General features: G+C 38.0%; 2 protein-coding genes across 2 annotated transcripts; both read right to left on the bottom strand.

Moving 5' to 3' along the window:
* Window positions 1-8,131: 8,131 nt before the first annotated feature.
* LOC135633850 (F-box protein At5g49610-like) lies at window positions 8,132-9,277 on the bottom strand. Its single transcript, XM_065143795.1, has one exon. It carries the CDS (start codon window positions 9,275-9,277, stop codon window positions 8,132-8,134), a length of 1,146 nt encoding a protein of 381 aa, XP_064999867.1.
* Window positions 9,278-12,096: 2,819 nt separating this feature from the next.
* On the bottom strand, window positions 12,097-13,278 carry LOC135633849 (F-box protein At5g49610-like). Its single transcript, XM_065143793.1, has one exon. The coding sequence runs from the start codon at window positions 13,276-13,278 to the stop codon at window positions 12,097-12,099; it is 1,182 nt and encodes a 393-aa protein (XP_064999865.1).
* Between the last annotated feature and the right edge of the window lie 12,558 nt (window positions 13,279-25,836).

Genomic DNA, 25,836 nt, shown 5'->3' with positions numbered 1-25,836 from the left:
AGTCACTAAACGCTTTTGATTTCATTAATTCTATGTTATATGGATCCTAACATTTTGAATTTTGGATGATTGAAAAATATTTTATTTTGAATAAATTCACACTTTTATATATCTTGATCTATAATGCCTTTTAAAAAGTAGTATAATTTCATTGTACTACAAGAAAGAGTAAGGCATTGGACACTAAGAGAAACCGAAGAAAATTTTTCATGCTATTTTTGGTCTCTCTGCGGCAATGCATACATGACAGGGAAAAAGGAAAAAGTCTCATCGGGTTGTTTCCAACAGCTCCTCTTCTTCACCGCATGGCCGAAGCGTATTAGAGTAAGGGATCAACGGTGGGTAATGGCATCCCAGCGATACCAGCTTCTTGAGTTTTCCATCCTTTATATCATAGCTATATGCTTCGTTTTGTATGGTGAAAACAAGTAACGTGGTCGTCGCCACCTCACTCAGGATTACGGAACTCACGATGGGGAGTTCCCTGAACCCTATCTGGCCTAAGCTCACCTCATGCACTCTCACCCACCCTGGCGGACCGTCGTTTGTCTTCCTCAGCAGCCACAGTCCGAACACCCAAGTGCACATTTCGTAATGGATTAGGCACAGCGACTTCCCCTCCCACTTGCCTATTCCGATCGTGTCGAAGCAGGCGACGGCTGCTTCTTTCGGTAGAGGGATGATCTGCGTGCGCTCCTTCCTCACATCAAAGGCGACGACATAGTGGTCGATCCTCTCGAACGGTTCCGAATGTGACGATGCCCAGAACACGACGTCGTCGCAGACCACCGGGTGCTCCAAATGTAGTTCCATCCGACCGAAGTCGAGTTCCTTGTCCATCGTCCACACCCTCGCAGACGAGTCATAGACCTGACAGCGGTGAAACGAGCTCCCTGCTGGGGTCCGTAAAAGGTAGACCAACTTGTAGCCTTTCGTCACCCCATCTCCATCGTTCATGAATCTCACCGCGATGCCGATGCCGCCCCATGTCCAATACTTGCTCGGCGGGGAGGGCAGCCGGCACCGAGTCCCACGGGCCGGGTTGTAGACGCATAAGGCATCATCTTTGTACTGCAAGACAAAGACGAGGCCACCCGCTGACCCAAGGATTACGACTTTCCTGTAGGACAAGAATTCGAGGCTGCTTCTGGGCACACCGGCGTAGGGGTCAACGAGGAAGAAGGACCCAGGAACGTTGCTGATGTGGGGAAAGAAGCCGGAGATGACATTGTTGTGGTACGTCTGTGAAAGGAGAAAATGAGAATCTGATGAGAGCTGGCGAAAGGTCTTGCAAACAGAGAGGAGCCTAAAGAAGGTCTTTGCTGGGAGGTAGGAGAGGATCTCTGCCAGCAAGTTATCGGGAAGGGGACGACCGCTACTTCCGAGGTTGATGCTATGGGTGCTATTGAGCGTACCATCCATTCCAACGATCAGAGATTTGAAAGAGTCCAACTTATTGTCCATTATATAGAGAATAGAGAAGGACGATGACTCTTAGTGTGAGAAGATATCAAACTCTCCTCATCTGAAACAGAGAAATGTTTCGAGGACCGATTGCCATATTCATGCACTCTTTCCATGAAATTATATATATATATATATATGTTTCATATTTATTGTATTACAATAATGAGAAAAACATATCGTTTTCATATATTTTTTATGAAAATGACAATAAGTAATTACATTTAACATTATCATTTCAGACATCATATGAAAATAGTAGTTAATTATTAGATTTAGTGTGATCCTTCTAAGCACTCCCCTCTGTTAGACATTATCCATGATATCTAACTTGCCAAGTAAATGATAAAATTGATTTGACTTAAGAGCCTTAGTTATCACTAAGATCAATAGATAGTGAAAAGATCATTAAATTGCTCAAGTTGCCTCTGATCACTACTTTTTCCTAATTCAAATAAAGAAAATAATCATCTGAAAAAAAGAGAGCCATTTTTAGTTTCAAAATTTTCAGATAAACATAAGGATGCTAAAGATAGAATAGTCGTGTGAGGGATTATTTTACTACTGATTTTGAATGTTTAAGGGAATTTTTAATTTATGGAATTGCTAATTTTTAACGAATCTCGAAAAAAAAGAACATTTGACACTCTAGTAAATTGAAGACTTCCAAGTTAAGAATGCTATATGAGCCTTAACAATCAATCCACTTCAAACCATTTTTAGATAAATTAATTTGAGACGGTAGATTATGATATGGACAAAATGGACAAATGAGGGGTGACCATAACACCAAATCTTATCACAATGTGACTTACATGAGTGTAGGACAAAAGCAAAATCCAATGTATTCGGGAAGATAGTGAGATTTGTTACAAAGATGATCAAATTAGGGTCGAAGTTATGTCTTTTACTCCAAATTTTGGAATTAATCGATTGCTCAAACTTGGCCTACTCTACATATAATTTCTAATCTTAACTTTTCATACCTTTTGAATATAAGTAAATTTAAGATTTTATAAGATCTATGAATTTTGGTAAAAAAGACTCAATCTAGATGACTACACAATTGAATTATTTAGTGTTTGTTGGAATATCATAATGGTCCAACTGATTTTAATTTCATCATTTTTATCATAGGTGTATGCTTATTGATGATTTACTAAAGTTTTTTTTAACCAATATTATTATATAATTTAAATTATAAAATTCTTCCTAAAATCTTAATTGAACTTTTATTCCCCAAATTATCTCTCATGGGCAAAATATTTTTACAATTAGCCAACATTTAAGAGAATATTCTATCGACATAAAAAATTGTTGTTTTGGAGGTATAAATCTAGGGTAAAAGTCCTTTAGTGACAATTAAAATAAAAATTTTAAAAATTATGATAAATTATTTATTATCCCTCGATCTTGCATCATTCATTCATTCTTTCTGAGAATTGACCTTATTCTTCTTATATTTATGTCATTATTACCCAAGTTGTTACATAAATTCTAAACCATGATTCCTCCCCATAAAGTGCTTATTTCTGATTTTGATTGTAAAATTTTACAGATTCAACGATAGCTTGATGATTAGAATGTTAGTTGTCTATTCAAATGAGGTAACTAAATCAAATTATGCATGATGACCAATATACAATAATTTATCTTTGTTTCCAGGATAACGAGAAGCCGAAATGATGAATTTAGTCATGAATATTTTATTTATATTATTTTTTTTAGTTATAAATTGTTACATTATACAAGAAAAAATATTACCACATTTAGGATTTTTTTTCATAGGATTAAAACATCATTCCATATATCAAAAGTCAAATAAATAAATATTACTTTATTAATATATATATAATAAATAAGTATTATAATTTATTTATTTATCAAAATATAAATTAAAAGTAGTCAGAGGTTTTATTTAGAAATATAGTGATGCTAACTCATAAATAAAATTCAACTAGCCCTATCAATGTTTGTTCTCTACTAAAATTTGGTATAGTATTATTAGGAGGTTACTTTAAAACTTAAAAATAAAATAAAAAATTTCAACAATATTAAAGAGAAACCTTTTTAAACCAATTATAAAACAAATATATGTTTAAAACTCAATAATCGTATTACATATATCAAATGCATGAAGGAATACTCTTTCAATAATAGATAATGAGGCTTTTTCCTACTTAACGAGTTTATGATCTCGTAATAGTGAATGGAGTTAAATCTACATTACACTCTTAATAACAAAAGGAATAGTATCTCTTACTCGCCAAAGTAGGGGTACGTTGCTGAATCTCGAATTTTGATGATAAAATCAATTGATGAGTTTGTGATCTAATGTGCGTTTAAGTGACGCAGGACTAGCTTCAATCAGAAAAGAGAAATTGATTAAAGTAGGAGTAATAAGACGTTAGGCCAGAGTGAACATATCAGAAAATTGGACGTCGGTCGGAGGATCGATCGACTTGTCAGTAGAAGGCTTCCTGTCGTGAATTCGGGCATCGGATCGAAGGATCGGACTTTGCGCCAAGGAGATCGGAAGTTGCGGGAGTCAACATGCCGATTGGGCAATACGTCGAAGGATTGGACGAAGTGTCGGATAAACCAATGACAAGTCGGACAACATAGGATTCGCTTGGAATCGACTATGTCTAGATTGAGTTAGTTTAGAGTCTTATTGAGTCGATTTAGAATATAATTAGGCCAACTCAATTAGGGACTAATTAGGCCTACGTTAGGGTTGAGTTGGGTCGAATGGAAGACCCACTCGGCCACTTAGAACCATACCAGGCGGTGGTACCATTAGAGCCTAGTCTCCGAGACTTTGTCAAGTGGTGGTACCGTCAGACTGGGCGGTGGTACCGCCAATACCCCAAAAATCGGGGATGAGATACTTTTAGGCTCCAAATTTGAATCCGTTTGAAGCCTATAAATACCCTTCTCATCTCTGCTTACATCACACAAGAACTGAGAACAAAAAATAAGGAAAAAATTTATTGTAATCTTGTGAGAGTTCTCCTTCTCTAGTCTAAGGTTGATTTCTGTTTAAGAAAGAAGTAATCATTGGTGTAAAGGTTCTCTCCTAAGCCTGTCAAAAGAAGAATCAAGTTGTAAGGGTGTTAAAGGATCGAGAACCGACTTTCCCTCCCACTTGCCGATCCCAATATTTTATTTTTTTAAGTATAAAAAATTTAATATATTTTTTAAAATTTTAAAAATTAGGATGTTAAAAGTAGTTAATCATAGAGGATAATATATAATTAGGCCTCGTCGAAGCATGTGGTATCTTATTTGCCAACTTGATCGATAATTAGTACAGTGAGAACAATGACAGATTAGGAATCATAGAGTGAAGGGAATCATTGCGGGATATTTTGATTCCTTTATCAATAATGAAAAGGGAAGAGAATTATGTTATGTTGTAAGAGTTGTGATGCTCTTGTTGGCCCGAATAATTTCATCCAGTCGTAAATAGATGAAGCTGGATGACGTTTGAAACTAATATTAATTATCATTAAGAAATAAGCGGGATTATGTTATGTTAAGATTCTATTACATAATCTATATTCTAATATATATCATCTAAGATCCTCCCTAGAATTAGTCTAATGTTATTATTCTAAAATCTCTCTTATCTCTTAGTCACTAAATGCTTTTGATTTCATTAATTCTATGTTATATGGATCCTAACATTATGAATTTTGGATGATTGAAAAATATTTTTTATTTTGAATAAATTCACACTTTTATATATCCTGATCTATAATACGTTTTAAAAAGGAGTATAATTTCAGTATACTACAAGCAAGCAGGCATTGTCACAAGAAAGAGAAACCGAAGAAAACTTTTCATGCTATTTTTGTCTCTCTACGGTAATGCATAGATGACAGGAAAAAAGGAAAAGTCTCATCAGGTTGTTTCCAACAGCTCCTCTTGCCGACCGCATGGCCGAAGCGTATTAGAGTAAGGGATCAACGGTAGGTAATGGGATCCCAGCGATGCCAGCTTCTTGAGTTTTCCATCCTTTATACTGTAGCCGTATACATCGTCCCATACGGTGAAAACAAGTAGCGTGGCCGTCGCCGCCTCCTCACTTAGAAACACGGAGCTCACTTGGCCTACGCTTCTCAAACCTATACCGGCTATGCTTATCTCATGCAACTTCGCCCATTTTGGTGCACCGTCGCTCGTCTTCCTCAGCTTCCACAGAGAGAACATCCAAGAAAGCCTACAGTAATGGATCAGGCACAGCGACTTCCCCTCCCACTTGCCTATTCCGATCTTGTCGGTGTAGTTTATGCTTGCTTCTTCTGGCAGTTCGATGATCTGCGTGCTCTCTGTCTTCATGTCGAAGGCAACGACGTACAGCCCTAATTTCGTCACCCAAAACACGGTCTCGTCGCAGACCACCGGGTGCACGAAATCTAGTGCCTCTGGCCCGAAGTCGAGCTCCTTGTCCATCGTCCATGCCCTAGCCACGGAGTCATAGACCCGACAGTGGCTCAACCAGCTCCATTCCCTGGTGACTGAGAGGTAGACCAGCTTGTAGTCTTTTGAGACCCCGTCCCCATCGTTCAAGAAGCTCACCGCGATGCCGCCAAAGAAACACTTGCCCCTGGGGGATGGGAGCCGACATCGAGTCCCACGAGCCGGGTTGTAGACACACAAGCCATCGTCTTCCGTATGCAAGATGACGACGAGGCCACCAGCTGACCCGAGGATTATGGATTCTCTCTTGAACATGAATTCAATGTTGCTTTTAGGCACGTCAGCGTAGGGGTCAACGAGGAGAAGGGATATGTTGGTACCATAACACTGGACGAAGAAGCCGGAGATGGCGTTGTTATGGTATGACTGCGAAAGGAGGAAATGAGAGTCTGACGAGAGCTTGCGAAATGTCTTGCAGACGGATAGGAGCCTAAAGAAGGTCTTTGCCGGGAGGTAGGAGAGGATCTTTGTGAGCACATCATCGGGAAGGGGACAACTATTGCTTCCCAGCTTCTTCGGACGATCGGCCATTAGAGCGATGAGAGATTTGAAAGGCCACAACTGTCCATTAAATAGAGGATTAAGAGGGGACGAGATTTGCAAGGCAAGGAGGATTAAGACCCTTATAGTGAGAAGATATCGAACTCGAGCTCTCCTAATTGAAATGGAGAAACGTTTCGAGGACCGACTACCATATCAGTGGATTTGTCCAATTAAATTACATTTATATGCATATAGTTAGTGATTTAGTATTTGTTATTCTTAGATTAAGTTTACTATTTATATCGAAATTAACCTTAAAACTATAATTTAGATCCACTTCTTTTTATAATATAATTCTTGTCATTCTCAACTCTCCAAATATTTTTTTACAATATTTTGACATATTAATTAAGATTTAAGTTCCCCCGTGTGACAAAATGTTATATTGATGTCATTTAAGAATATATATATATTTATTTATTTATATAAAAGGGAGGAGACGAGATTTCCAAATTATGATAACATTCTATCATTTCAAAAATGAGAAAAAAAATTACTATATATTGATGGTATTACAATAAAGTGAAAATCATATCATTTTTCATATACTTTTATGAAAATGATAATAAATAATTGAATTTAATATTGTCATTCGGGACATCATCTGAAAATAATAGTTAATTATTAGATTTAGTGTGATCCTTCTTAGAACTCCCCTCTGTCAGCGGATTGATCCATAGCACATAACTTACCGAGTAAATGTTTAAATTGATTTGAATTAAGAGCCTCAATGAAAAGATCAATAAATTGTTCAAATTAATTTTCTACCACAAATTATTTGGAGACACAACTTTTCAAGATAGTATATTAAAGTGACTTGATGTACAAATCTAGAGATAAAAGGAGATCGATCGCTTTCAAATTTAAGAGAATATTCATGTGTCAGAGATTGATTTGAATGGAAAGAGGTAGATCATATACATTTGATTTGTCTCATAACTTAACAAATATAATATAAGCTTTTGGGTTGAGTTAGTATCAAATCTGATGTATGCTAATCCAAACCAATTTGACTCAAACTCATCATCCTGGATTTTAAAGTCCTTAACATGTTATTAGATCTAAATAGAAAATGATTCGAGCAGAAAAAAAGTGTTAGATATTTTTGAATTACCATTATGATTAAGGAAGAAGAGATGATTCAGTCGATATCAAGAGAATACTGATAATGAGAGATTGAAAAAGAAGTTAGGAATAAGAAATAGATTGAAAGAGTGGAGTGATATATGATGGATTCAGCACACAATAAATATGGAAAGTCTAAACATTTGGATTGATTTGGTATATTAATTCTAACTATTTTAACTCAAACTGATTGTTATTATATATATATATATATATATATATATATATATATATATATATATATATATATATATATATATATATATATATATATATATATATATATATATATATATAATTCTTAACATCATTGATACAAATAAGAAACAAAAAGGAGAGAACGGTTTTTGCATTCTTTCTAATGATACTGTATAAATCTTCATAAATATTAGCAATTACATATACATATATCTTTGCACGTTACTCTATAAAAGGTTGATCCGAGGATACGTTGCTATTATATTGCAGAAGAAGCAGAGAGACAAAAAAGAGAGGGAAAAGGAAAAAATGTTCTTCAGATTTGTTCCAACAGCTCCTCTTGCTCACCGCATGGTCGAAGTGTATTAGAGTAAGGGATCAACTTGGCGACATAGATTTCCGACGATGTCAGTTTCTTGAGTGTTCCATCCTTTATATCATAGCCATATGCCTTGCTCGATATGGTGAAAACAAGTAACGTGGTCATCGCCACCTCACTCAGCGTTACGGAACTCACGTAGGGGAGTTCCATGAACCCAAACTGGCCTAAGCTCACCTCATGCACCCTCACCCATCCTGGCGGACCGTCGTTTGTCTTCCTCAGCAGCCACAGTCCGAACACCCAAGTACACATTTCGTAATGGATTAGGCACAGCGACTTCCCCTCCCACTTGCCTATTCCGATCGTGTCCAAGTAGGTGACGGCTGCTTCTTTCGGCAGAGGGATGATCTGAGTGCGCTCCTTCCTCACATCAAAGGCGACGACATAGTGGTCGAACCTCTCGTACGATTCCGAACGTGACGATGCCCAGAACACGACGTCGTCGCAGACCACCGGGTGCTCCAAATGTAGGTCCTTCCGACCGAAGTCGAGTTCCTTGTCCATCGTCCACACCCTCGCAAACGAGTCATAGACCCGACAGCGGTGCAACGAGCTCCCTTCTAGGGTCCGTGAAAGGTAGACCAACTTGTAGCCTTTCGTCACCCCATCTCCATCGTTCATGAATCTCACCGCGACGCCGCCCCATGTACAATACTCGCTCGGCGGGGAGGGCAGCTGGCACCGAGTCCCACGGGCCGGGTTGTAGACGCATAAGGCACCACCTTTCCTATGCAAGACAAAGACGAGGCCACCCGCTGACCCAAGGATTATGGCTTTGCTGGAGCACAAGAATTCGAGGCTACTTCTTGGCACACCGGCGTAGGGGTCGATGAGGAAGAAGGGCCCAGAAAAGTTGCGGCGGTGGGGAAAGAAGCCGGAGATGACATTGTTGTGGTTCGACTGTGAAAGGAGAAAATGAGAATCTGATGAGAGCTGGCGAAAGGTCTTGCAAACAGATAGGAGCCTAAAGAAGGTCTTTGCTGGGAGGTAGGAGAGGATCTCTGCGAGCAAGTCATCGGGAAGGGGACGACGGCTACTTCCGACGTTGATGCTATGGGTGTTATTGAGCGTACCATCCATTCCAGCGATCAGAGATTTGAAAGAGTACGACTGTCTATTATATAGAGAAGTAAGAGAGAAGGATGACGACTCTTAGAGTGAGAAGATATGGAACTCTCCTCATCTGAAAACAGATAAATGTTTCGAGGACCGATTGCCATATTCATGCACTCTTTCCATGAAATTATATATATGATAAATTAAAATAAAAATAAAAGAACTTATGATAAATTATCTTGGGAAGCGTTTACACATGTTTTACAACTCTTCTATTTATCATCCCTCATTATGCTTGCATCATTAATTCATTGTGAGCATTCAGGAATCTTTATCTTCTTATATTCATGTAATTATTACCCAAATAGTCACATAAATTCAAAACCATGATTCCTCCCCCTTATTTCTGATTTTGATTGTAAATTTACAGATTCCACGAGAGCTTGATGATTAGAATGTTAATTGTCTATTCAAATGAGGTAACCAAACCAAATTGTGCAGGATGACCGTAATATAATAATTTTATCTTTGTTTCCTAGATAATGAGAAGCCCCCTCTATGGAAATGATGAATTTAGTCACGAATATTTTATTTATGTTATTATTTTTAGTTATACATTATTACATTTATATAAGAAAGAATATTATCACATCTAGATTTTTTTTTTCATAGGATTATGACATCTTTCCACATATACATCAAAGGCCAAATAAATAAATATTATTTTTATTTAATATATAAATTATAAATATTTATTATAATTTATTTATTTATCAAAATATAAATAAAAAATAGTTATAAGTTTTATTAAGAAATTTAGTGATACCAACTCAAAAACAAAATTTAGCTATCTTTATTTAACGGTACAGTAATGTTTGTTCTCTATTAGAATTTGGTCAAAGGCTACTTTGAAAATTAAAAATAATTAAAAAATTTAATAAAATCGAGTAGAAATATTTTATAAATTAATTATAAAACAAATATATATCTAAAAAATAAATCATTCTATTGAGGTTTAACAAATAACCAAAGAAATACTCTAGCAAATAAATAAGCTTTATATTATGGAATATATTTATATTCTCGCAATAGTGAATGAAAAGTGAATAGTAGCCCTCACTCGTAAATGAAAAGTGGAGATATATTCTTATCCATCCATCACATCTTACAGCTTTTTAATCCTTAAAGTAAATTACTTTACAAGTTATCGGTAGAAAAATAAAATCATCTTATACTAGTTATAATCATACAGACATCTTAATTCATTTTTCAAACATCATTAATATCAAATAACGTCAATTAATCATCTATTGACTTGAATCCTAACTCAATTATTCCAATTGAATTTGATTTAATTATAATCTAATTTAACTAATTTTTAATCCTCATTTAATTAGTTTAGAACTATTATATGCTAGTATAATTTGAATTAGATTAAGTAGACGTGAATCAATCTAAACTAATTTAATTTGATTTGATTTAATTAATATTTTAGCCTAAATAAATAAAATAAAAGAAATGGGCTAGATTATATAGTATGGTCTAGGGTTGCACTAGCCCGTATATTGATCATGTGTATTACATATGACTGCTCGGGTTGGATCAAGCAAGCTTATGGGTTGGGGCTTACTTCGCTGGTTGAGCCTAACCTGTTGGTTGAACTAAGTCGGCTAGCTAGTAGACTAGGCTTAGTCTATAGGTTGTGACCTGACATACGGACTAAATTTCAACCCATGATGAGACTTCCACATAAGATAATGATTTTATTTTAATATTTAATTGTACTTAATTTACTAAGAAAAATAACATCACCTAATTTGAAATATTAAAATTTTATTTTATTAAAATTTATTATTAAAAAATAAAAAAAATAAAAATTTAGTTCAAACAAGCTTATGGGTTGGGGGCTTATTTTGCTGATTGAGTTGAATCTATTGATTGGGCTAAGTCTACTAGCTAGTAGACTAGGCCTAGTCTATGGATTGTGACCTAATTTACGGACTAAATTTTAACTCATGATGAGACTTCCACATAAGATAATAATTTTATTTTAATCTTTAATTATATTTAATTTACTAAGAAAAATAACATCACCTAATTTGAAATGTTAAATTTTTATTTCTTAAAATTTATTAGTAAAAAAGAAAAGAAAATAATATACTTTAATTAAAAATTTTGATTACAGGATGTGCCAATTAGTTTCTATACTGCGAATACCCAAAGCATGGGTTGTGTTAGGCTTCTAAAGTAATATAAGGTTTTTTAAGCAAAACATAAAGATATATGATAGGTTGTGCTCGCAACAAATTTTCTATTATCTCCGTTGCCCTCAAGTGGTAATTTTGTGGTTTCATTGAGAGGGTAAGCCAAAGCTCCTAAGAAAAAACCTTCAACTTGTAATTTCTTTTACACGAGAGGATGATATTTGATTCTATTGTCGATATATGTTAAAAAGAATACTCATATGTGAGAGATTGAAAGAGGATTAAGGAATAAATTGAAAGAGTCGGATCACATATATATTTGATTTGGCTCACAACTTAATAAACTAAAACTTAAGCTTCTAAATCGAATTGATGTTAAGTCTGATATATGATAATTATAATCAATTTGATTCAGACACATCGTTATCATGTAATTTTAAATTCTTTCCATCATTAAAATAAATAATAAACAAAAGAGTCAGAACTGTTTGTGCGTTCTTTTTTAGGATAATGTATACATCTTCACCTTTCTCATAAATCTCAGTACGCACATACGTTTATCTTTGTGCGTTTCTCTATAAAAGATTGATCTAGGAAATCACTAAGAACAGAGAAAATAAGAGGGAAAAGGAAACGTCTTCAGATTGCTTCCAACAATTCTTCTTGCTCACCGCATGGACGAAGTGTATTAGAGTAAGGGATCAGCTTGGGGAAATAAGAGACGGGCAGCGATGCCAGCTTCTTTAGTACTTCTCCATCCTTTATACTGTAACTGTACACCTTGCCATATATGGTGAAAACAAGTAGCGTGGTCGTCGCCACCTCGATCAGATCGACGTAGCTCACAAAAGATGGTTCTCCCGTAAACCCCATCTCGGCCAAGCTTATCTCACGCACCTTCACCCATCCTACCGCACTGCCGCTTGTCTTCTTCAACAGCCACAGACCGAACACCCAATAAGATGTGCTGTAATGGATCACGCACAATGACTTCCCTTCCCACTCGGCTATTCCGAGAGCGTCAAAGAAGTTGAGGATTGCTTCTTTCGGCAGAGGGATGATTTGTGTGCACTCCTCTCTCACATCGAAGGTGACGACGTATGGGTCAATCCTCGTGTACGATTCCAATTCTGATGATAGCCAGAACACGGTGTCACCGCAAACCACCGGGTACTCCAACTCCAGTTCCCTCCGCCCAAAATCGAGCTCCTTATCCATCGTCCACGCCCTAGCAACTGAGTCGTAGACCCGACAGTGGTGCAACGAGCTCCTTCCCCGGGTTCGTGTGACGTAGACCAACTTGTAGTCTTTCGCCATCACATCTCCATCGTTCATGAATCTCACCGCGATGCCCCCCCGGATACACTTACCCGGCGGGGAAGGGAGCCAACATCGAGTCCCACGGGCCGGGTTGTAGACACATATGCCACTTGTGGAAGCATCGAACCATCCATTTTTGTTGAGCAAGACAAAGACGAGGCCACCAGCTGACCCGAGGATTTTGGCGCCGCTGTCGCTTAGGAATTCGAGGTTGCTCCTAGGCACACCGGCGTAGGAGTCAATGAGGATGAAGGATCTCAAAATGTTGTCACTATGTATGAAAAATCCGGAGATGGCCTTGTTATAGTATGACTGAGAAAGGAGAAAATGAGAATCTGACGAGAGGTGGTAGATGGTCTTGCAAACAGGGAGGAACTTGAAGAAGGCCTTCGCCGGGAGATAAGATATGATCTTTACGAGCACTTCATCAGGAAGGGGACAACTCCTGTTTTCGATCTTCTTCATACCAACAAGGTCGATGTTACGGGTGTTCTTGAGCATGTCAACCAGTACAACGATGGGAAGATTTGAAGGACTACGACTCTCATTATATATAGAGGAGTAAGATTGAGGGAGATATGTAAGAGGAGAATGATTAGGAATCACATGGTGAGAAGGAATTAAACTTGAATTATCCTTAATTATAATTGGAGAAATGATTCAAGGATCGACTAGTTTACACGTAGGATATTTATTTTCTTAAAAAACCTTTGTCTTTGTTTCTTTTTTCACTAAATGTCGTAATATTAATTATTTCCTTTGATACTTCTATTTTTCAAAATGATTTCAATTATTCTCCTATCTTGCCCTTTTCAAACATATTCAATTGAATAGGCTCATTCAATTAAACCAATTAACTAATCCAAATGTAGGACTGTCACAAAAGGAAAATATCTAAAAATTAATATCGTTAATATATATCAATAAAATAATTATAAAATTATCTTTAACTAATAAACAAAATATTATTAAAAATATACATCATAATATTGAATTAAAAGTAAAATATAACAAAAAAATTATATTTATATAGTAAATAAATAATAATAAAACCTACAAGTTTTAAATTTTAAATAAAACCTCAAAAAGGACTTGCAAAGACCTAAATGATCTTTTTTCATATTTTAAGTCTTAACTAGGTATTTTTAATTAATTTCAATCATGTAAATGTTGAATTTGTGTCACTTAAAGATTGAAACCAATAAAAATACATATTTTAAAAGTGTTAAAAATAGAAAAAAAGCTCATCTAGGTATTTGCAAGTCATTTTAAAAGATTTAAAATTTGAGAACTTTTGGGGAAAAAAAAGTAAGAGATGAGTTATCCTATTTTTGAATAGGACCCTAAGGTAATATAATCTCATTAAAAAAAATAGTGTAGCTCAGGTCATCAAAATATTTTTCTCATAATTCTAGAAAACCTCTTTTGTTAATATTCAAGTAGTTTTTTTTTTTACTAAAGTAGTCGTAAGTAAATCTTACATTATATATATATATATATATATATATATATATATATATATATATATATATATATATATATATATATATATATATATATATATATATATATATAAAATCTTTTGTCACCCCAACTCCGTCTTTCGTGAATCTCATTGCGATGCCGCCCCGTTGACAATACTTGCCCGGCGGGGAGGGCAGCAAGCACCGAGTCCCATGGGTCGGGTTTTAGACACATAAAGCACCGTCGATCCTATGCAAGACAAAGACGAGGCCACCAGCTGACTCATGGATTTTGGCGTTGGGGCAATGAGGAAGAAGGGCCCAGATATGTTGCGGCAGTGGAGGAAGATGCCGGAGATGACATTGTTGTGGTACGACTGTGAAAGGAGGAAATAAGAATCTGGTGAAAGGTCTTGCGAATAGAGAGGAACCTAAAGAAAGTCTTTGCTGCGAGGTAGCAGAGGATCTCTGCGAGCAAGTCATCGGGAAGGGGACAACCGCTACTTCCCCAGCTTCATCGGACCAACGAAGTCGATGCTATGGGTGTTGTTTAGCGTACTGCCCATTCCAACGATCAGAGATTTGAAAGAATACGACTGTCCAAGAGCGAAGGGGGTAATTACCGTACCCCGAGCCGCAGCAGGAACACGTTACCGTACTTCTTCGCCATGTCCACGAGGTTCCGGTGGTTGAGGTCATTGCCGACCTGTAGCCAGTTTCCGAAGATAGGGAAGGAGACGGGGTCGGGAGGGGCGCCATTGGAGCCGGAGCGGGAGAATACGAGGGAGAGAAAGAAGAGGAGGAGAGGAAGAGAGAGAAGGAAGGGAGATTGATCAGGGAACAGATGCTTGGCAGCGTACGTGCAGGCAAACTGCCGCAAGGGTGAGCATGGCCAACTTTGTGGTGGAGGCAGCCATGGCGATGGTCGTTGGCTTCCTTCTAGTTGCCAGTGCTGGTTGGATACAAAGGAGGGAGAGTGGACGGTGATTTATATGCGAAGTAAGCGGTGGTGGTTCGCTCGCCCGCCCGCCGCACCTCCCTTTCAGCTTTCTTGTTTAAGTTTTCGCATCCCACCATCGTGCATATGCATGTATGTATATATGTATATACATACGTTCTTGTCATCCTCTGCGTCATCTATCGACACAACTTTCTTCTTTAAGGACCGATTGCCATATTCATGAACTCTAACCATGAAACTATATATATTTCATATTTATTGTATTACAATAAAGTGAAAAAAAATATATATCGTTCTTCATATATTTTTATGAAAATGACAAATAGTAATTACATTTAAAATTATCATTTCAGACATCATACGAAAACAGTAGTTAATTATTAGATTTAGTGTGATCCGTCAAAGCAGTCCCCTCCGTTGGACATTATCCACGACATCTACCTTTCCGAGAAAGGAAGAGGAAAAAGGAAACATCTTCTTCAAATTGCTTCCAACAATTCTTCTTGCTCACCGCATGGCCGAAGTGAAAACAAGTAGCGTGGTCGTCGCCATCTCAATCAGTTTGACGTAGCACGCAAATAATGATTCTCTCATCAATCCCATCTGGGCCACGCTTATCTCATGCATCTTCGCCCATTCTAGGACACTATCGCTTGTCTTCTTCAACAGCCATAGACCGAACAACCCAGAAGATGATCTGTAATGGATCAGGCACAACGAGTTGCCCTCCCACTTGGCTAGTCCGTAAATATTAATGAAGCTGATGACTGTTTCGCTCGGCAGAAGGATGATTTGTGTGGACTCGTCCCTCACATCGAAGGTGACGACATATGCGTGAACCTTCGTGTACGACTCCCAAGTCTTTTGATACCCAGAACACGGTGTCGCCGCAGACCACCGGGTCCGCCAAGTTTAGTCGCTGCGGCCCGAAGTCGACCGCCTTATCCATCGTCCACGCCCTAGCAACTGAGTCATAGACCCGGCAGTGGTGCGACGCCCTCAAGTAATGGGTTTAGGTTTCTGAGATGTAGACCAACTTGTAGTCTTTCGTCACCCCATCTCCATCGTTCATGAATCTCACTGCGATGCCCCCTTGATGACACTTACCCGACGGGAAAGAGAGCCAGCATCGAGTCCCACGGGCCGGGTTACAAACACATTTGCCAATGGTGGTATTATTGAACTTTTGAATATTTTCAAGCAAGACGAAGGCGAGGCCACCAGCTGACCCAAGGATGAAGGAGCCCGTTTTGTCTAGGAATTCGAGGCTGTTACGGGGTATGCCGGCTGCTAAGGGTGCCACTGTAGTAGGCTGGGTGCCTTCGCCATAGCGAGCTTTGGCTCCCATTATAGAGAGTTTCTTGCTCGCCATAGCGGGTTTAGGGCTTCGACGTAGCGGGCCAAGTGCTCTGCCATAGTTGGTCTTCTTCCTCACAATGGTGGGTCTTCGCTTCTATCATAGCAGGCCTTGGCTCCCACCTGTTGGGAAGAAACCTGTTAATGCGGAATAATTCTTTTCTCTATTTGTGTATCAAAATAGGTTCCTCATCAAAATGCCAACTTGATATCAAAATGCTAATATCAATCAGCACAGCATAAACAATAGAACAATAAATCAATCACATAGTGAGACCAAATCTTTTTAACGTGAAAAACCTAATGTGGAAAAAACCACGGGACCGCAGTCCACCTCAAACTTCCACTATCAATAATAATAATAACAGGTTTATAGTATGTCTTCTCTAGAATAACTAGATGATCAGAATAACATCAAGATTATAGATCTTGGCTCAATAGCATATCTTCGTCACATAGGAAATCTCCTCGAAAGAGAATTCTAGGTCTCACGGAGTGTATATCGTAGGAAAGTATCTTAGAGAGGGTAAACTGTAGATCAACACCGTTAGGATTGTAGAGTTTGCTGCAAGGATTCTTCACATAAAATTTGGGTCGAAACTGATAACGTTTGGCCACCGATCGTCAAGCAGAAAAACTCAGAAACCTTACTTTCTCTCTCTATTTCTCTCTCCTCTTTTTTCTCGGCACGCCGTCGCACGCACGCTGCAATCGTATCTTTCTCTCCTCACCTTCTCTCTCCTTTTTTTATTTCTTTGATTTGTTGATTTGGGCTCAATAGGCCCAATTGTCCAAGCCCACATATGGGCTGGACCCAACAATTCTCCCCCTCTAGCTCATATGGTGGGCTGTACCAAGCCCGCTCTTCGCCTACATGCTTCAAGCTTTATCAATATATCTGAACCATTCTCATTGGTATGCACCTTTTCCAACTGTAATTCTTTCATCTCAAGCATATCACGAATCCAATGATATCTCACATCAATATGCTTGGATCTAGAATGATATGTTGAATTCTTGAAGAGGTGAATGACGCTCTGACTGTCACAGTAAACAGTATATACTTCATGTTTCAAGCACAATTCCTGTAGAAACTTTTTCATCCATAAAGCTTCCTTGCAGGCTTCAGTAACTGCTATGTATTCTACTTCTGTGGTTGATAGAGAGTAACACACTTCTGTAACTTAGACTGCCAAGAGACTGCTCCTCCTGCAAATGTCATCAAGAATCCCGAAGTGGACTTCCTGGAATCAGTATCACCTGTCATGTCTGCATCTGTGTACCCTTCTAACACAGGTTCATCATCACCAAAACATAAACACAACCTGGAAGTACCTCTTAGATATCTTAATATCCATTTCACTGCTGCCCAATGTTCCTTTCCAGGATTTGAGAGAAATCGGCTAACAACTCCAACTGCATGAGCTATATCTGGCCTAGTACAAACCATAGCATACATCAAACTGCCTACTGCAGATGAGTAAGGCACTCTGGATATTTCTTCTTTTTCTTTCTCACTTGTAGGACATTGTTTTGAACTAAGCTTGAAATGACCTGCAAGTGGAGAACAAACTGCTTTGGCTTTACTCATGTTAAATCTTTCAAGAACCTTTTCAATGTAAGTCTCCTGAGATAGCCAAATCTTCCTTTTCTTCCTATCACGAAGAATCTTCATGCCAAGTATTTGTCTCACCGATCCTAAGTCTTTCATGGCAAAAAACTTACTTAGCTCTCTTTTAAGCTTTTCAATTTTTCCAACATCATGGCCAACAATCAACATATCATCAACATATAGTAGTAAAATAATAAAATCATCATCTGAAAATTTCTTCATAAACACACAATGATCAGATGTGGTTCTATCATACCCTTGGCTCATCATAAATGAATCAAACTTCTTGTACCACTGTCTAGGTGCCTGTTTGAGTCCATATAAGCTTTTCCTAAGCTTACATACCAGATTTTCTTTTCCCTTGACTTTAAAACCTTCTGGTTGCTCCATGTAAATTTCTTCTTCTAAGTCACCATGAAGAAATGCTGTTTTTACATCAAGTTGCTCAACTTCTAAATTCAAGCGGGCAGCCAAACCAAGAACAACTCGGATATAGGACATTTTCACAACCGGAGAAAATATTTCTTCAAAGTCAATACCTTTCTTCTGACTGAATCCTTTCACAACTAGTCGTGCCTTGTATCTTTGTTGTGAGCTATTATTTTCAGTCTTCAATTTATAAACCCACTTATTCTTGAGAGCTTTCTTCTCTTTCGGCAGCTTTACCAAGTCATAGGTGTGGTTCTCAAGCAAGGATCTCATCTCTTCTTGCATGGCTTTAACCCGCTCACTCTTATTCTCATGTAGAATAGCTTCTTGGTAAGTTTCTGACTCTCCCCCGTCAGTAAGCATAACATACTCATGTGGAGGATATCTGGTAGAGGGTTGTCGCTCTCTAGTGGATCTTCTCAATGGAATCTCAACTGGTGGTGGAGGTGCCTGTTCAGTTGGTTCAGCATCATCAACTGTAGGTGTATCATCACTAGTATTCTCACCATAATCTTCTTGTTCATCTCCCCCATGATCATCATTAACTACATGTGAAGGAACTGGACCCAAACTCCAAGGAATATAAACAGAGGTTTCTGGCTTCTCAACATTATCACCATCATCAAACAATTGGTCTTCAAGAAACACAACATCTCTACTTCTAATAATCTTCTTGTTCACTGGATCCCATAATCTGTACCCAAACTCTTCATGACCATATCCCAAGAAGATACATGCTTTTGCCTTATTATCAAGCTTGGACCTCTCATCTTTGGGAATATGAACAAATGCTTTACACCCAAAGACTCTCAAATGATTATAAGATATATCTTTTCCTCTCCATACTCTCTCTGGAACATCACCTTGCAGAGGAACTGATGGAGAAAGATTTATCAAGTCAACTGTAGTTCTCATAGCCTCCCCCCAAAATGACTTTGGTAACTTGGCGTGGGAAAGCATACACCTAATCCTTTCTTCAATGGTTCTGTTCATTCTTTCTGCCACACCGTTCTGCTGAGGAGTTTTACGAACTGTTTTCTCAAGCCTGATACCATGGAACCTGCAATAATTCTCAAAAGGACCCCTGTACTCGCCACCATTATCTGATCGAACACACTTTACTTTAGCTTTCTGCCAGTTTCTCTTTCAACATTGACATGAAACTCCTTGAAAGCATCGAGTACCTGGTCTTTATATTTCAAAGCAAAAGCCCACACTTTTCTAGAATGGTCATCAATAAAAGTAACAAAATAAAGAGCACCTCCAAGAGTTCTAGTTTGTATAGTACAAACATCAGTATGAATTAAATCAATAACATCAGATCTTCTAGATGATGGATATGTCTGAAATGCAACTCTATGTGTTTTTCTAGCTAAGCAATGATCACAAGTTTTAAGAGATGTACCTTGCAACTCTGGTAAGAACTGCTTTCTAGCAAGAGTTTGAAGTCCCTTCTCGCTGATATGTCCAAGCCTCTTATGCCAAAGATCTATACTTTCACCTTTTCGAATTGCATTAATCTCTCCTTTGTATAGCTTAGCTTCCATGACATAAAAAGAGTTAATCTTCTTTCCTTTTGCAACAATTAGAGAACCTTTAGTGAGTTTCCATTTACTTTCACCAAAATAATGTGCAAAGTCCTCATCATCAAGTCTACCTGTAGATATCAAGTTAAGACGAATATCTGGAACATGCCTTACATCTTTGAGTATTAATTTGCTCCAAATACTGGTCTCCAAGCAAATATCTCCAATACCCACAATCTTAGATGTACCATTGTTTCCCATTCTAACATTACCAAAATCACCAACAGTGTAAGATCTAAAGAAATCACCATGAGAAGTAACATGAAATGAAGCACCAGAGTCAATTACCCAGTTACTGTCCTGAGCTACAAGACTGACACAACATTTATCATAAACAATAGTGATATTACCTTCAGCAACAACTGTATTGGTCTCTTTTTCATTTTTCTTCATTTCATTCTGTTCTCGCTTCCAAAACCTACATTCTTTCTTCATGTGACCTGGCCTATTACAGTGAGAACATTTGATATCTCTTCTAGACTTGGATCTTCCTCTATAACCATATGGATTTCTGCTATGACTTCTTCCACGTCTTTCTTGTTTTTCAGTAACAAATGCACCAGAAGAAGATTCACCCTGTTCTTTCATTCTTGCATCTTCATTTAGCAAACTGTCTTTAACCATATCTATGGTTAGAGTCCCCTCTGGCGTGGAGTTACAAATAGTCACCAGATACGTTTCCCAACTTTCTGGTAAAGAGCTGAGAAGTAATAATCCCTGCATCTCATCATCTATATTCATTTTCATAGCAACCAACTTGTTTGCAAGACTCTAAAATAGGCTTATGTGCTCAACAATGTTGCCACCATCTTTATATTTTAAATTTACAAGCCTTCTGAGGAGAGAAATTCTATTTCCCACTGTCTTTTTCGCAAAGAGATTTTCTAACCTTTGCTAAACAACATCAGCTCTGATTTCATCTGAAATATGCTCATGCAAGTTTATATCCATCCATCTTCTAATATAGGCAATAGCTTTTCTATGTTGAACTTCTCATTCTTCATCGTCCATAGTAGAAGGTTTATCTTTAACCTTGATAGGCTTATATAAATCTTTGCAATAGAGCAAATCTTCCATCAGACGCCTCCAAGTTGAATAATTTGATGAGTTCAATTTAATCATACCATCTGACTCCATTTCAATCACACAAGAAAACTAGTACCAAACAACCTGATGCTCTAATACCACTTGTTGGGAAGAAACCTGTTAATGCGGAATAATTCTTTTCCCTCTTTGTGTATCAAAATAGGTTCCTCATCAAAATACCAACTTGATATCAAAATGCTAATATCAATCAGCACAGCATAAACAATAGAGCAATAAATCAATCACACAGTGAGACCAAATCTTTTTAACGTGGAAAACCCAATGTGGGAAAAACCACGGGACCGCAGTCCACCTCAAACTTCCACTATCAATAATAATGATAACAGGTTTTTAGTATGTCTTCTCTAGAATAACTAGAGGATCAGAATAACATCAAGATCATAGATCTTGGCTCAAGAATAGCATATCTTCATCACATAGGATGGATCTCCTCAAAAGAGAATTCTAGGTCTCACGGGGTGGATATCGTAGGAAAGTACCTTAGAGAGGGTAAACTGCAGATCAACACCGTTAGGATTGTAGAGTTTGCTATAAGGATTCTTCACATAAAATTTGGGCCGAAACTGACAACGTTTGGCCACCGATCGTCAAGCAAAAAAACTCAGAAACCTTACTTTCTATCTCTATTTCTCTTTCCTCTTTTTTCTCACGCTGTCGCACGCACGCTGCAATCAGATCTTTCTCTCCTCACTTTCTCTCTCCTTTTTTAATTTCTTTGATTTGTTGATTTGGGCTCAATAGGCCCAATTGTCCAAGCCCACATATGGGCCGGACCCAACACCACCATAATAGGTCTTCTTCTCTACCATGTCAGGGCTTTACTTACGTTGTAGTGGGCTTAGGGCTCCACCATAACGTGCCTTCCCGAAGTAGATCCAGACGTTCATTAATAGGTCTTGACCTGCCATCACATCATATAGTGGATGGACTGGGGGATGGCAGCACGCATATTATGCGACAGGCTCTTTCCCACTCACCCCGATCATGTTAGGGGCTCTTGATTGGTCTGGAGGCTTGTGCCTTCCTCGCAGGTCTCCAGGGTTCTTCCCCATTATAGCTAGGTTCGAATCCCACCGCCATTTGTGGATTCCCTCAAGGCAACCTTAGGGATCCCATACTGCCAATGTGTGGACAGTTGTCAATGTGTGAAAGATAAGAGGACAATGACTCCTTCAAACTCCTCTCGCCCCTTGGGGGAAGGCTTATCCTGTGCATGTCTTTCCCCTTACATCTATGTTATTATGTGTCTTGAGTCCTTGGTTAATCTTTTGTTATTGCCCTTGAGGGTTTACCTATCCTTTCCCCACTTTCGATGACCCTCAAGCATCCAAAGTGGGGATGTCTTCCCTTTCCTCCTTCAGTTTTGATTCATTGAATCACCCATCTGTTGGGGTGCTTGCTCTGCCCTTATGTAAGCCAAAGGTGATGCATGTTAACTCATCTTTTTCTAGGGACAAATCCCCAATGGGTCTAAAGGCCCTTTGGGACCTAGGGTCCATGCAAGATGCATACAACTATGATTTGATTGTGCTTCGGTTGGATCAATTGTGATCTCAATACCGCATCCTGGTTGAGTATAGGTTGTATGCCCCCCTACCCGAGCATCATCATTTTGACCCGATCCTTGGGAGTTTCTATTTGTCCTATGATGTATTTGAGGCTAGGCTATGTCTCTTACTCTACTCAGTCATTGAGTCCTATCTTAAACAGTGGAGAATCTTATCCTCCCAAATGACACCAAACTAATGGTGCTAATTAGTGGCATCTATTAGTGAGGATCAAGGCATAAGAATCATCCATACTCCAACATCTTTTCCTCTTGCTTTTATCTCTGGAAAGGGTTGAGTGGCTACTAATCAATCATCTAAGGGGATTTCAAGGTGATCCGAGCCCCCTTAAACAATAAGGGTTAGGGAGTGTAGTACTCTTTTGTCAACACCCATGAAGAGTAGGGCTTTCCCCAATAGGCATGAACCATCGACAACACACCTCCACCATTGTGTGATGAGGATGCTGGTTGTTGGGAAACCTAAGGTGATATCACATGTGTAGTGGAAGAACAGAAAATAAAAAATCCTAAATCTTCACATAAAAAAGTTTCTTGTCGTCGTGCGAAGATTGATGCGTAAAAACCTATAAACCGAAATATCATACGTGTTAAGATATGTATGTTATTTAGGAGGATCGTATATTTCTAAAATTCTATAGATCTATGGAACATGATGAAGAAGGTCAATTATCCACCTCTTTAGTGATAAACTACATGGTAGAGGCTACGAAGACGCTCCTTAAATTGCTGCACGATCCTCTTTTTCATGCGTTCCATGGGATTAAAAAGGGGCCGACACTTTTTGCTGTCCATATGCCCCAAACATGGGCTGTTACCCGAGGAGGAGTGGGAGAGAGGAGAATAGGAAGTGATAGCTAAAAGGGTCTAGCCTATAACCCTTTAGTTCTCTTCTATTTATAGAGGTCCCCTATCAATTTAATGTTAGTTATATGTGCCTTACAAACCAATCACGTGAGTGATGACACTTATGACATGACACAAAATCTTTTTGCTTATTATTATTATGGTAATTTTTTATTTTATATTACTTATTGCATAAATATATTGTAATATCCATGGATCTGTACAATGAATCAAATCGTGATGAGATCACGATAATGAGATCGATTCACCTTTAAACACATACCCTAAATAATCTTAGTCATAGGTTACTCGATAAGGACATCGACATAACTAGACAAACTGGCGTACTGTATACACATCCATATGATAGAAGCGGTTGGTCTCATAGCTGCTTGTGTGAGGACACTAGGGCTACAATACAGGTGCTCACTAGAGAATGAGTTTACTGATTGATCTACTTAAAAAATGTTGGATGGTTGATGATACCTTATTGTCAGATAATTATTTCATCGTCCCAATGATATACCTAGTCCTTAGACTTGAGACACCAAGGATGTCCTATATGAATATTTCTTTCTTTGATACCAGACTTAAAGGTTTAGAAGTTCTAGATTTAGTACCGGACTACATTCTTGCTCAGATAAATTCTTGGTCAAAGTCATTCGAATTGAGAGAGAAAGAGTTTTTTGGGAGAATATGATTAGAGTGAGACTCGAGTAGAAACCATATAGGTCTGATAGCACCATGTCTGGTATATGATTTTTGAGATATTAGATAGACGATGAACTATAAATATGTAGTAACTGAGGACAGATAGATCCAAAGGATTGAATTCCCCTGTATCATTTGGAAACTACGACGAAGTGGCCTAGTACGTCTGTAGTCGATGACTCGAGTGACTTATTACAGAGATAATGATTCATTGAGCCAAAAAGAGTTCTAACAGGTATGACTCATTGCCAGCTTGATATTAAACATAAGGGTCACACACATATAGTAGGTGTTGCGACAAGTAAAGGTTCGGATGTGAGATATCCATTAGAGCCCCTATCTTATTGGATATTTATTAAGCCTCTAAATTATTAAATCTTATGAATGAGATACAATAAAAGCTAATGAGAGATTATTTGATAGAGATATACTGATCTAAAAAGCTTGGATAGTTGGATGAAGATCAAATACCTAATAGGTAGGATCCATTAGGGTTAAGTTAATATGGGGCCTCTATAAATATGAGAGAACCAAAGGGCCATAAGCTAGGCTTCTTAGTTATTACCTCATATTCTCCTCTTTCATTCTCTTCCTCAAATAACATGTATGGAGATTTGAGCAGTGATTTGAGGAGCATCTTCATACCCTCTACCGTGTAGATCATCGCTAGAGAGGAGGATACTTAACCTTCTTCTTCCTCTCCCTTAGATTTGTAATATTTCAGTGATATACAATCTTTCTAGGTAACATAACTATCTCACATGTGGTTTTCAGTTTCGTGGGTTTTTGCGCATCAATCTTCACATAATGATAAACATTTTTTTTTAGAAATTTGGGATTTTTGATTTCTATTCTTCCACTGCACATGTGATATCGCCCCTAGATTTCCCTACACTTAACCCTAATGGATCATGTTCTATTGGGTACTGGATCTCCATCTAACTACCCAAGTCTCTTAGATTAGTGGATCTCTATCTAATAATCTCTTTGGATCTTATTAGATCTCATCCATATGATCCAATAATTTAAAGATTTATTGGATATCCAATAAGATAGGGGCTCCAGCGAATATCTTATATCCGAACCTCTACTTATCGTAACACCTATCATATGCATGTGACCCTCTAGGCTCAATATCGAGCTGGCCATGACTCATACCTATCAAAACTATTTTTATCTCAATGAATTATTATCTCCATAATAATTCACTCGACTTATTAACTATGGATGTAATAGGCCACTATACAGTAATCCCTAAATGATCCAGGGGAATACAATCTATTGGACATATCTATCCTTAGTTACTATATATCTATAGTCTTTCATCCATCTAATATCTCAGAGACTGTATACTGGGCATGATGTTGTTAGGCACATATAGGATCTACTCAAGTCTCACTTTAATTGAATTCTCCAAAAGA

Source organism: Musa acuminata, chromosome BXJ3-3 (assembly GCF_036884655.1).
Source record: "Musa acuminata AAA Group cultivar baxijiao chromosome BXJ3-3, Cavendish_Baxijiao_AAA, whole genome shotgun sequence".
In the NCBI taxonomy this organism is placed as follows: Eukaryota; Viridiplantae; Streptophyta; class Magnoliopsida; order Zingiberales; family Musaceae; genus Musa; species Musa acuminata.
This window is presented reverse-complemented; position numbering and strand designations above follow the sequence as displayed.

Bases quoted from the DNA above. Each gene is read 5' to 3' on its own strand.
- LOC135633850 (XM_065143795.1), bottom strand. From the start codon at position 9,277: ATGGATGGTACGCTCAATAACACCCATAGCATCAACGTCGGAAGTAGC.
- LOC135633849 (XM_065143793.1), bottom strand. From the start codon at position 13,278: ATGCTCAAGAACACCCGTAACATCGACCTTGTTGGTATGAAGAAGATC.